The sequence below is a fragment of the Mastigoproctus giganteus genome, chromosome 1, assembly GCF_048544385.1.
Source record: "Mastigoproctus giganteus isolate SK-2022 chromosome 1, ASM4854438v1, whole genome shotgun sequence".
NCBI classification, from domain to species: domain Eukaryota; kingdom Metazoa; phylum Arthropoda; class Arachnida; order Uropygi; family Thelyphonidae; genus Mastigoproctus; species Mastigoproctus giganteus.
Window position 1 is genome coordinate 52,374,835 of NC_143575.1, and position 12,579 is coordinate 52,387,413.

The 12,579-nt window shown below is 34.3% G+C and overlaps 1 protein-coding gene across 4 annotated transcripts in view; it reads left to right on the top strand.

Annotated features, from left to right (window-relative positions):
• hiw (MYC binding protein highwire) overlaps positions 1–12,579 on the top strand; it is a 1,043,263-nt gene that overhangs the window by 160,944 nt on the left and 869,740 nt on the right. For all 4 annotated transcript variants that reach the window (XM_090372846.1, XM_090372865.1, XM_090372875.1 and 1 more), the window contains exons 11-12: positions 7,808–7,949; positions 10,297–10,373. In XM_090372846.1, the coding sequence (XP_090228972.1) occupies positions 7,808–7,949; positions 10,297–10,373 (219 nt within the window). The remainder of the gene's footprint in view (positions 1–7,807; positions 7,950–10,296; positions 10,374–12,579) is intronic.

Here is a 12,579-nt window from a genome sequence, read left to right on the forward strand (position 1 = left end):
TTCAGGCAGAAGATGGACATTTTGAACAATTACTATAAGGTAATGTAAACAGTTTCATAGACAGACCTTCAAAACTCGGAAACCAAGCATTTCCGGAACTATGTCAATATGAAATATTTTTATTGTCTACATATGAGGAACTCATACCTGAAGTTATGCCGTGTATTTTTGAGACACCCTGTATATCCCATCTAACAAATGTATTTCAAACATTTTTGCAACTCACAATGCAGCCAAAACACATTATTTGCAAAATTCACAAATGATGCAGTTTTTTTGTCCACCACTGTGTGTGTGTGTGTGTGTTTTAAGTAATAGTTCCAAAAAAATAAAACTGTAAAGATATACACTAAGAGGTGTACAGAATGGGAAAATTAGTTAAATTTAGAAACCCCAAAGAACAGGCAATAACCAAGAACAGTTTAAAATCAAATAAAATACACCTACTGAAGAGACTAAGCTTAAAATAAATATAAATTTCAGTAGAGAACTATTCCAAATGCTACGGGAATCCAAATAAGTAAAAAATAGAAATGGCAAAGAAATTAAATTGATTAACGGTGTGAAAGAAAAATAATAGTATCACCCAGTGTGGCTAAAATTAATTAATTAAAAATTTTTCTGGCTACAGAGATGTTGGGACCACTAGAACCATACGAGTAAGCCTAGGTCTAAACTGTGAAATATCACACATAAAATAAAGAAGAAAATGAAGAAAGGTCAGCCATAAATCCCAAACTCTTCAGATTGCTGATGGGATATCATGATGTCAGTAATATTTCTTGTGTACACACACACACAAACTGAATTGCACTAAAGTTTTAAATCCAAACCAAAAAATAAGACACCTAAGAGAGCAGAAAATTTGCATAAATCTGAGTTCATTTAATTTTCCCAGCAGCAGAGGGGGCTCACATCTGATGAGTATGGGCTTGGCAAACCCAGGGTCCTGAGCTGGATATCATCACTCTTCTCTTTTTTGGTAATTCCTTTCTACCCCCCCTTCCCCAAGGTAACTTTTATTTGGCTGGTGCAGCATAAGCCTCGGGCTTCCTTGCATCACATGGCTAATAATAATAAAGGCACAATGTGATCATCACAAGCATATTCTGTAAGTTTACTGTTAACAATGTATCTCACACTGCCTGATCACTTTTTAATTGTGAAGTTCGCTTAATTGCGTTAATGGATGCAATGCAACAGCTGCGCTGCGTGAATTTAGACTGTAAGAACTTACGTCAAGGGGGCCTTTATCAGCTCAGTTAGAAGGATGATTAACAAATTTGAGGAAACTGGGTCCTTTGTTGTTAAGCTTGGAAGAGGAAGGAAGCCTGTTTCACCTCGGGTAGCAGAGGAAGTTGCAACGGCTATCGACGACCGATTCATGGATACAGCTTCTGGAACTAGTAGCAGCGCACGGGGAGTAGCGAGGCAATTGGATGTCCCATATTCCACTGTGTGGAAAATTCTTTGGAAACTAATCCATTATTATCCATACAAGATCAGTTGCCAGCAGCAGCTGCAAAGAGAGATGATCATGAAAAATGAAATGGCATTTGCTCTAACGTTTTTGTCCAGAATGGAAGTGGAAGATGCCTGGCCATGGAACATTCTTTGGGGAGATAAAGCCCATTTTTATCTCGATGGGATTGTCAATGCTCAAAACTGCTGAACTTGCATGTATATATCTCTGGTAGGAAAATCTGTCTCAGGGCTAAAAGGATAAACATGAGTGATCTAAACATTGCAACCACACAGCTCAAAGGTCTGGCTCTATTGAGTCAGAATAAGGAATGAGGATAATAATGCCTTTGTCACCAAAAGACAAAAGAAGGGACATGACATCACTTTGTATGTTACTTTTATTGTCCTCCATTCTATAACAGAGCACAATTAGGAAAACTCATCATTTTTCATCCAGAAATGCCTTAAAAGTTTAGCTGGAACTGTTAAAAATGTCAGTTTAACTTAAACATTCCAGTCAAGTCATTAAATACAAAACACACAGAAAGATTGCTTCAAATGACAACTTTTGGTGGGATTCCAGTATGGGCTCTCCATGTAATACTTTGAATACATCAAAAGGAATAATTTACGTATGGGACCTTATTAATATTCATGAAGAAGAAATATTAAAAACAAGTTGCAAGAACAAAGTGTTATAGTTGTGGGGAGCATTAAGGTAACAAGAGATGAGTCAGTTACCCAGTCTTCCCCTTCACTTCCAAACCACCTACATCAGTCAAGGTCCGATATTTAAATTGTAACGTCAGACCACACATCCTGAATCCCCTCCATTGCTTTTAATGCCAAAAATATGGCCACTCAAAAATGGCATGCGGCGGAGTCTGAACAGTCCAATTGAGAAATCAAAATGTTCGAACTGTAAGGGGAACCATTCTGGTTAATCAAAATTGTGAATATTGGAAGAGGAAAAACAGATACAATAGTATAAGGTAGAACATCATATCACTTTTTCCAGGAGAGCAATCCTCCCAAATATTGTGAACAAACCACCCTGTGCACTATATTAGAAGGAATATGAGAATGTTCCTTCTCAAATAGTCCCACTGAACGCAATGCTTGATGCAGTTTCAGTATGCATAGCCACAAAGTCCCTCATAACACTTATGATAATCTATATTCCATCAAACCAAGAATTATGCAATAAAATTTAGATGATCTCATAATCCACATACTTTCCCCTGTCTGGATACTGGGGAGACTTCAGTGGACCCCAGCCGTTTGTGGGGTAATGTAGCTATTAAACTGGAGAGGACAGCAAATTGAAAAGTAGTACAGCAGAATGAGTTAACCTTGTTGGATGATGGATTGCATAGATATATATACACCTTCCATCAGGAAATAACACAGCAGTTCACCTCTCTATATGCTCACCCACACCATTCCTAATATTGACTGGTCAGTACACAGTGGTTCAGCAGTGATCACTTCGATAATCATTACACCTTGTTATATGTCAATTTTCTACATGGGAAATATATATGACTATTGCAAAAATTAAATGCAGATGCTATCAAACAAAAACCATTAGATAGAATGGTACAGTATATAACAAATTAAGTAATTCGAGCTGCACAGCAGACTGCAAAAAACATCAACACATTTTCCAGCCCATCCCAAGTTATGGTGGAATGAAGAATGTTCACAAGTCAAATGAGAAGGGAAACAAATTATGGAATACCTTCTGAAAACACCCAACTACAGAGAACCTCATTTTGCTCAAAGTCTGAGCAAGGGCTAGATATGTTAAAAGAGCCAGCAGAAAGATATTCTGGATAAAATTTACATCTAGACTAAACAGTTCTCCATCATCTCAATCCACGTGGAATGAAATCAGAAAAATGAATGGCAGATACCAGATTAACCAACTCCACTCGATCGTATGTATAGCTTAGCTTAATTTTCAGCACTCACCTCATAGTAATCCGCTTAGCTGGTGGAGGGTTTTACCACATACATAGTGGTTATAGGATTCTAATACTTTACAGGGATTATGGGTTTAAAATTAAGTTATGGGCTGTAGAAAAATTTTTAAGAAAGGAAAGTGCACCTTCCATGGTTGCCTAATTAAATTAAATTAAATGAAGAGAAAAAAAAGAAAGGAAAATATAAGCTAATAATCGCGCACGAGCGACTTTCGAGTTTCCTCGTCTTCAGTTAGCTATAGTGGAGGGGGGGAAAGAGCGCGCTTGTGTTATATACGGGTTGGGTTCCCGAAATGCATTTCAGTGCATGTGGAAACTTGATACGTGCTAAATTCCAAATGGGGGAGAAATTGGCGGGAATCTTTTTGTTTAACACGTTGAGTGATGTATGGCGCTTAAACCATTCAATAACGAGGGCTTCGTTTTCAAGGATTTTGTAGCTAGAATTTAATTTAATTACTGTGATGGCTGAATCGATGAGTGGGTTGTGATTTTGAGATTGGACGTGTTGTGTTAGTTCTGTACTTGCTGAATTAGTTTTGAAGCTATTAAAGTGGTAGTATGCACGCGTGTTGGAAATTTTTGATGTTCCGAATTTTGCTGTTGTACTGCCTATGTAACATGCTTGGCAATCTGATTGGCATCTGATCAAATATATAATGTTGTTGTAATCTTGTGTCTCGTACTCGTGTGTTGTCTTGTATGAATTGAATTTGGAACTTAATTTGTTATACGATGTGAATATTAATTTGATATCTGTATTTTTAAAAATCTGTTGAAGTCTTCTAGCGTATTGTTGATGATATGGGAGGGCGATAAGGGGTTTGTGTGTCTTATTCTTGTTCCCGTGGTTAATAATTTTGTTTGGGTTATTAGTGTTATTATGAACTTTGGTGATGGTTTCTTTTATTAGTTGTGGTGGGTATTTTCTGTCGATGAATTTTTTGGTGAGGTATTGTAATTCTATAGATAGGTCTGTTTGTGTGTGGCTATATTTTACAGCGTTGTATATCTGGTTGTATAGAACTGCTTTTTTGATGTATAGAGTGGTAATGTAAGAATTTACCTGTATGTGTGTTTTTTCTGTATATTTTGGTGCCTAAAGATGTGTTTATTTTGTATACAGTGAGGTTTAGAAAATTAATTTTATTATCGTTTTCTACTTCGAGGGTGAATTTGAGTCTTTCATGTGTTGTGTTAAAGGTGTTCAGTAAAGTGTCGATGGTGGTTCTGTTGCCTATTAAGAGGACGTCATCTGCATACCTCATGTATAGTTTAATTCCTGGGGGAAAGGGTTGGAGAATTTTTTCTTCGATAGATGCGAGGTAGATCTCGGATAAAGGGGCAGAGATACCAAGGCCCATGGGAAGGCCGAAAATTTGTTCGTAGACGTTATTTTGGAATTTAAATTGTTTGGCGTCAAGTAACAGTGATGTGAGTTCTAAAATATCATTAATGTTTAAGTCGGTACGTTTTGTTAATGTGTCGTCTTTGATTAATAGATCTTTAAGGGCCAGTAGCATGGATTCGATGTGTACATTAATGACATGTACATTTTAGACAACAGAACTTGCATGCTGATCTTAAACTGCAACTTGACAGATGATCGCTGTAGTACCATGTATAAGATTTTGGGTCTCATATTAGACAAACATTCCTTGTGTAAGATGAGACCTAAAAATCTTAATCTTAATTTACTGAATATTAAGAAAGCAATCTGATACTAGTACTATGATTGCATCTGTCTTTAAGAATGAATGCAAAAAAGGTGACATTTCTCACTTTTGGTGTTACCTCTTAATTGGTGAACTTTGCAATTTAGCATGAACTGTTCTTGCAATTACAGCTGTGTGGGTGGCTGGTGTACAGTGTCATACATTGTCACGTCGGTTTGAGAGAGAGAAAAAGATTGCACATACTCTTGTTATAATTATTTCTTAATATTATTAAATATGCTTCTCCAAAGCTTCTCAACCACTAGGTATACCTTTAAACCCCCTAGGGTGCCTGATTTTAAAGAGTTTACCATATTGTTATTTGTTTCCTTGAGAATTTTGTCTTCGGCACTACAGAAATCCACACCAATCTTGACTCCAGATTAACAAGAAAATAAAGAAGTAAGCAGTAATTTTAAAGAACAAAATTGTACTGTACTGTACTGTATTGTGTAAGGCATGCACATTATAAGTTAAATATGTAAATGTTGTATTGAAAGTATTTCATTTTCAGTAATTTTACTTTCAAAAGGTAATATATTATGGAGTTGCCAAAGTTGTAGTAGAAAAATTTGAGTTTCATAAATTTAATTTATCATGTTAAAATTTTTTTTTTTTATAAGATTGAATGTTTGAAAACCAGATGGTCATAAATTGGTAGTTTGCTGTAATCAAATTTCAGGAATTATTATTTGTATGTCTTATTTTTTGCATATAAGTTCTGTTGTCATAGTATGGTAAGAGGGTTTTTTTTTTTTTTTTTTTTTGAAACTCCAGTGGAATGTAATCAAAGGTGCACCTCTCTTAGTCAGTTATAGTTTTCGAGGATTAGAGATAGGAATATGAATAATATTAATGTTTGGAAAAGTTGTGTTGCTTTATGATTTTGTGAAGGAAAACTGCCTGCAAATCTTAAGAGAAGTCTTGTAAATATGTATATTATTCTGGAATTCAGGTGTTGTCAATCAAAAAAAAAAAAAAAAAAAAAAAAAGAACGTTAACCAAATAAGTTTGAGGACATCAAGAGCCATGGAAAGAAACTTGTCATATTTGACAAATTAAGGAAATAAGGGATGTAACAAGGTTTTGATATTGCCTATGTATAATCAAATTTTCTCAAGGTCAAACATACTTGGACAAGTTTATCAAACTTGTTGGAACATGTACAGCATGTTTAAGGCTGAATGAGTGTGGAAATGGGTAGGGCATATAGTAAAGAGAGCAGATAACAGATGGCATAGACTGCTACTATGTCCCTCAGCACGGACATAGTAGCAGTTTAAGTCAGAAAGCAGATAGACGTTCCAGTTTAGGTGGGAGACTTCTGGTTTTTGATTTCATTTCATGCTCTTCTTAATGGAGATATATTTTTTTGGCCTGATGCTGGGAAGCATTCCATTTCATCATAAAATGCACAGTTTTTCTCATAATTTGGAAACCTAAGGAATGAAATGATATCCCCTCAGAAGTTCACATTTTTTTTATTTTCATTTTGGAAAGAATACCTTATCTATCCACATTTTCTCTCTTTTGAACAGTTCAATTCAGTTTTTAACACACAAAGTATTTGCACAATTCATTAATTTAATTATTAAAAATTCCAGTTTTTATAATTGGGAACAACTCAATAATATACAGATGGAGGGCTGAGCTGAGAAGATATAGATGTCTGATGGAAATTGATCATGCAGGACAGAAGATAACAGATGATTTTCTGAGAGCCTTTTCTCTAACTGTGAGACAGTAAATACTTAGTGACATATTTCATATAATTTTTTATTATATAGCTTTCACTGTTATTAATCCTTAAGGAGGAGCTAATTGCACCTAGTTTTAGCTTATTCATTGGAGATATCTTGAATTTTTTAATAAAGAAATTGGAACAAAAGCTTTCCTTGAAAGTTATTATATATTTCAACCAAGGATGAGTTATCCTTGGTTGAAAGGAGTAATATGCGAATGCTGTATTTTTTGATTTCTATAATTTCTGATGTGAAGAAATGGACATTGTATGATTGTTGTTCAAGAAATAACATTAAAGTGACAGAAAAACAATAATAAAACCATGTGAATACTTTATTGAGTAGAATTTGTGTCCATATGGAGGTTAAAGAAATAACAATGTTGCATTTATTGCACATGCAAATCTTTACTCACATTTCTCCTGCTTAACTCTATTAGTGATATGTTTCACATATCATTTAATATAACTGGTTAATATTATAATTTTAAATATTAGTTATAGTTAAGTAATTCCAGTCCTGTTTTCTTATTCACAACCATAGAAAACTCAATTTTCTTTCCTCTACTTGGAGATGAGATCAGTTTCCCACCGAGTAGCTTTCATTCTTTTTTGATTAGGCCTGATGATAGGTTTCGACACGTAATCTAGAAATGTCACCAGTTGCTAAATAGTTGTTGTGGGAGTTTTAATGTACTAATGGTAATAACATGTAATTCTTTGTACACAGTAAAATTTACTTTATTAACACACATCTTATTAGGAAAGTCAAATAATGTCCTTTTCTCATTGTCTTAAAACAAGAATTTTTAGCTTTTTCCCAGATTTAAAGTTTCAGGTTTTGTTTTTATTTTGACTGTAAATTTAGTTGAATTAATTTTTATCAATTATTCTCTCCTTAGGATAGTTTCCTAGTAAGAACATATAAGCCATCTGTTTCTCCAATGCCTTGTATTCATGAATTAACATTAAAATTAGCAAGGAAATGCTTGGATGTTTATGGATCTGGCATCTTTGAAGAAGAAGCTACATTTCATACAATAAGTAAGTTAAAATTTGCATTTTAAATTGTGGCAATATTTAGGTTTACCCGTTTTGCATCCATATATTTTTATTTATTCAATTTCTTTAATAGTTTATGCATTTGAAGGTTGTGTGCATATTAGTCTCCATATATGAAATAATTGTAATGCATGAAAATGAATTCATGCATAGTTTAATCATTAATGTTTAATCTTCTGTTGCTCATATCACAGATTGGAACAGACTTGCTTGCATGGCATCCATTGGATTTATGTTTTTATATCCAACTCATGAGTGATGCTAGTGACTATGATTGTGCTCATATTTGCACAGAGAACAGCTACATGATCTCTTAAGTGTGTGCTGCTGTGTGGTAAGCATCATGTGATCTGCTAATGTATTCATATATGCTGAGGTTTTGTTTGTATGCAAGAACACAAATGAATCACTGAAAACATCTTTATGTTTTCAGTGATTCATTTGTGTTCTTGCATATCTGTTTAATTTTTATAAAGTGATTAATAAGTTAATTTTCCTAATTCATTCTCTTGAAAAAAAAAATATATTGGAAATTTGTAGCTTATCACAGAACAGTTATTTTTTGTAGGTATCTTTTTCTCCAAATGTACTTAGTATCAGATGCTACCCCAGAATAAAAAAATTATTCCAATTAATATACAGGGTGTCCCAAAAGTCACTATCTATTAGGCTAAATAAGGCAAATTTCAAAAAAAAAATGTTTTAATGGCAATATTATACTTATATTTATATACATAATACAGAAAATGAACTTAAAAAATCATTACATGCATACATAGCTCAAAACTTTAATTATTACATTCTACATGTACCCCTTCGGTGTCTCTACAAATCTCAGACCAGTCAAATCTTATTTAGCCAAATAACTAGTCACCCTTAGGATACCCTGTATATGATGAAAGTGTTTTTTATTCAAAGTATTCATCTTTATCAGTATTGGTTATCCAACTGTACCAACTGACCTAAATCCTTTCTGGGTTGAGGGCTTTTATCAAGAACAAAATTTATCAGAGGAAAAGTTCAGATCCTGTTAGACTTTGAAAGCTAACATTACAAGCTATGTCACAAAAATTATTTGACAAAGCAGTTCCACAGGTTCGGTGTATTGTTGACATCACTGATCATTACACTGAGCAATTTGTTTAACCTATCTACTCAGTTCATAATATAGTACATATACTATTTTCCCCCCATTTATTTCTTTTTTACGTGATCTGGATATTATCTGTTTCAAATTTTAGCTCTGTACAGTTAACTGGTTTTTATATCTAGGGAAGGACATTACATGGTTGTTTTCCATGAAAATTAATTGTTATAATAACTGCTCTTCTACCATATGATACTAAAAATTAGTTTATTAAGCTTATAGCCTAAGCCACTATACATTCAAGGTGACATTTTGGGCAACTTACTGCTGCCTATCATCAGACCAAACATTGGTTGCTGTTAGATTCCTGCTTGCCGATGCCAACAAACCTGTTATGCATACTCCAGTTGTTTTGCATACTCTGCAGTACGCACAACAGGTTGGGTGACATCGACAAGCAGGAGTCTGACAGCAGCCAATGTTTGGTCTGATGATAGGCAGCGGTAAGTTGCCTGAAATGTCACTGTGAATGCATAGTGGTTTGGGCTATAAGCATAATAAACTATATTATTAATATCATGTGGTGGAAGGGTGGTTATCTTAAAAGTTAACTGGTTTTTGTATAGTTTCCAAAATAATGCAGTTTGAAGTCAACAAGGCCTGCTTGGTAATAACATACATGTAAGGAATGGAGAAGTGAGGTTTTGAATTCTGTTGGGACTGCAGGAACATATTTTCTAGGGTTTTAATTGATGATATGTGCAAATTTAGTAGTTTCTTCCACTTAGGAAACTTTAGTTAAGTATTAGAACGGATGTTGATACAAGGAAACGGACTTATTTGTATCTGGCAAAAAAAAATTAATGACTTTGAACTTTGCTGCCAAATAGAGTTTGTGAAAGGTCAGGTTCATGCAGTTTTAACCATATAAATGTTATGCTTAAAATATTTTTGTTTTTAACTGTACAAAGCAAACTGGCTTTTGAATATCTGTGAGTTAAAGGCATGTTACACAAGATGTAAGATGACTTGGCTTTATTGTTTTTGGATAAATCTGAACAGACCACCCGACCCAAACTCAACATCAACATTTTAAATATATCAGAATAAAAGGGAAGTACATCCTTCCTAGTTCCTCTCTCAAATCAGTGTACCTATTCCGGTGTCTATCCCAGATCAAGCTATAACAAAAGTATATGATTTTTTCCAGTTTTTAAAATCTCAATTGCATTCTATTTACAGACTTAGGATCTGATGAAGAACCTGCAAGTATTGCCTGTGGTAAAGATTTTGCACTAGTGAAGACTGTATCTGGAAAGGTATGTTTTTTCTTCTCCGAAATGTAATAAAATTTTAAATTGTAAGTGCAGAAATCTAGAATTTATTAACAATGCAAAGAGCATGATTTTATTTGAGAAATTTTTTGATTACAGGCAACCCCCGTATAACACGGTACTTCTACAACATGGTTTCACTCTAACACGATTGATAAATTGCAGCACTTCTTGCACAACATAGTACTTATATAACACAGTTGTGCTCTAACATGGTTAGAAAAGTGGGACAAACCTCGCATAACACGGTATTTTTGAGCTTTTTTTATTGGGGGAATCCTGCTATGTTGTAATTTTTATGTAATTTTTCAACATTTCGATTCGGATGTAATTTTTCAACATTTCCATTTTTTTTTTTTTTTTTTTTTTTTTTGGTGAATCCCGCTGTTGACTTGCTAGTTGTTATGGAAAAAAAAAAAAAAAAAAAAAAAATTATTGGGAAATCTCCGTGTTAGGTTCTGTGCTATTGAACTTGTGCTTGTTGGAGAACACAAAAAATTGACTTTGAAGCATGCAGTTTGTGACTTTTAAGGTTTTTGTAAGGTTATTTTGGCTTTTATTTGAGTGTTTATAAATTTTTCTGGGTATGTATTACTAAACTTTGTTATTAAGAACTGTATTGGAATCATTTCTTTCTTGTGAATTTCATTCCAGCCCTAAATTATGCCTAAGGAAAGTAAAAAAGCACCCCTCACAAGACATTTTTCAATTGTGGATTGTATTGGAATCATAGCTTTATGGCTAAGATGTAAAACCGTCAACATTAACTGCGTTGTTGGTAAAATGTATGGCCAGAATCAGCGGAAATATGGTCGAACTAGCAGAAAACAGAATTGACATGACAGTAGAATTTGCTAAGTCGGTAGGAGGGGGAAGGTTTTGATGATAGAACTACTGAAGACTTTTTCAAAAATTACTGGTAGAAAAAGAGGCTGGTGAAGCAGATTAGGTGGAAATGGTATCAGATGTAAACCAAATCAATTAAGAGGATGATAGCACAGATCAAAATTCTGAAGTTTAAATTTTACACTAAAAAGCATATGGGAAAGCGGAATGCAGATCCTTCTTCTGAAAGGGCCGACCGGACTAGGTGGGTGGGTAAAGTGCCTGCCTGGCAACCCAAAGGTCGCGGGTTCGAATCCCGTCTCGGGCTTGGATCAAAGTACTGCAAAAACCTTGGGAGGTGCATTATGGCCACAGAAGCTGATGCGCCAACAACTACCAAAAAAAAAATCTTCTGAAAGGAGCACAAATTTCAAAAGGGAGCTTCGAACGTGCTTAGATCCATACCAAAAAATTTACAAAGATCGTTCAAGTAAAGGCAAACAAACCCAGATTGCTAATTTTTTTTTAAAGAGAGCAGAAGATACACAAAATGTAGATGCTGCAAGAAAGTTCAGAAGGTGAAGATATTCTGCAACCGAGAAAACTTTTTTGTTTGATTGTGCTTAGCAGTGATAGAGAGGAAGAAAATTAAATGAAAGTACATTATCTGGCATATATGTACCATAGTTTGTAAGGCATTTGGTTCAGTTATTACTTTTTTAATAAAAAGTAATTTTTTGATTTATAAAAATATGGTGTATTTTTGTTAGGTTTTGGAACATAATCCCCCCTTTTTGTACTGGTTCTTAGTCCCGTATAACACAGTTTCACACTATACGACATTTTATAGGAACCTAAAAGTAGTAGTAGTACTACTACCACTAACTACTGTGTTATATGAGGGTTACCTGTATATATTTGCTGACTACTAATACACTATTAGTGGAAAATTTATAAGAAATAAAATTATTTACAAAGTTGGTCATGTTTCATAGACCTTTGTCTCTCTTATCAGTAGCAAAATGGATAAATTATTAACAGATAATGAAATTAATTCTGCTGTTACGAGAATTGTGCTATTTATGGAGATCCAAAGAACGAATGGTACCAATATATAAATCCATCTTCTACGGAGGTACCAACACTTCTGTAGAAGATGGATTTATACAGGCAACATCAGCATAACCAGTACAAAGCCAGTCCTCCCCCCATGTCACTGCTGGTGACATGGGGGGGAGGACTGGTTCTCTGTATTACACTAAAGCATATCTTGGTTAATGTAGTTAACAGACTTGGTAATGTTGTCCTGTAACTCCTATGAGGTGTGAAGATTTTTTATGTGTGTGTTCCCATAGGAAGAAGTCAG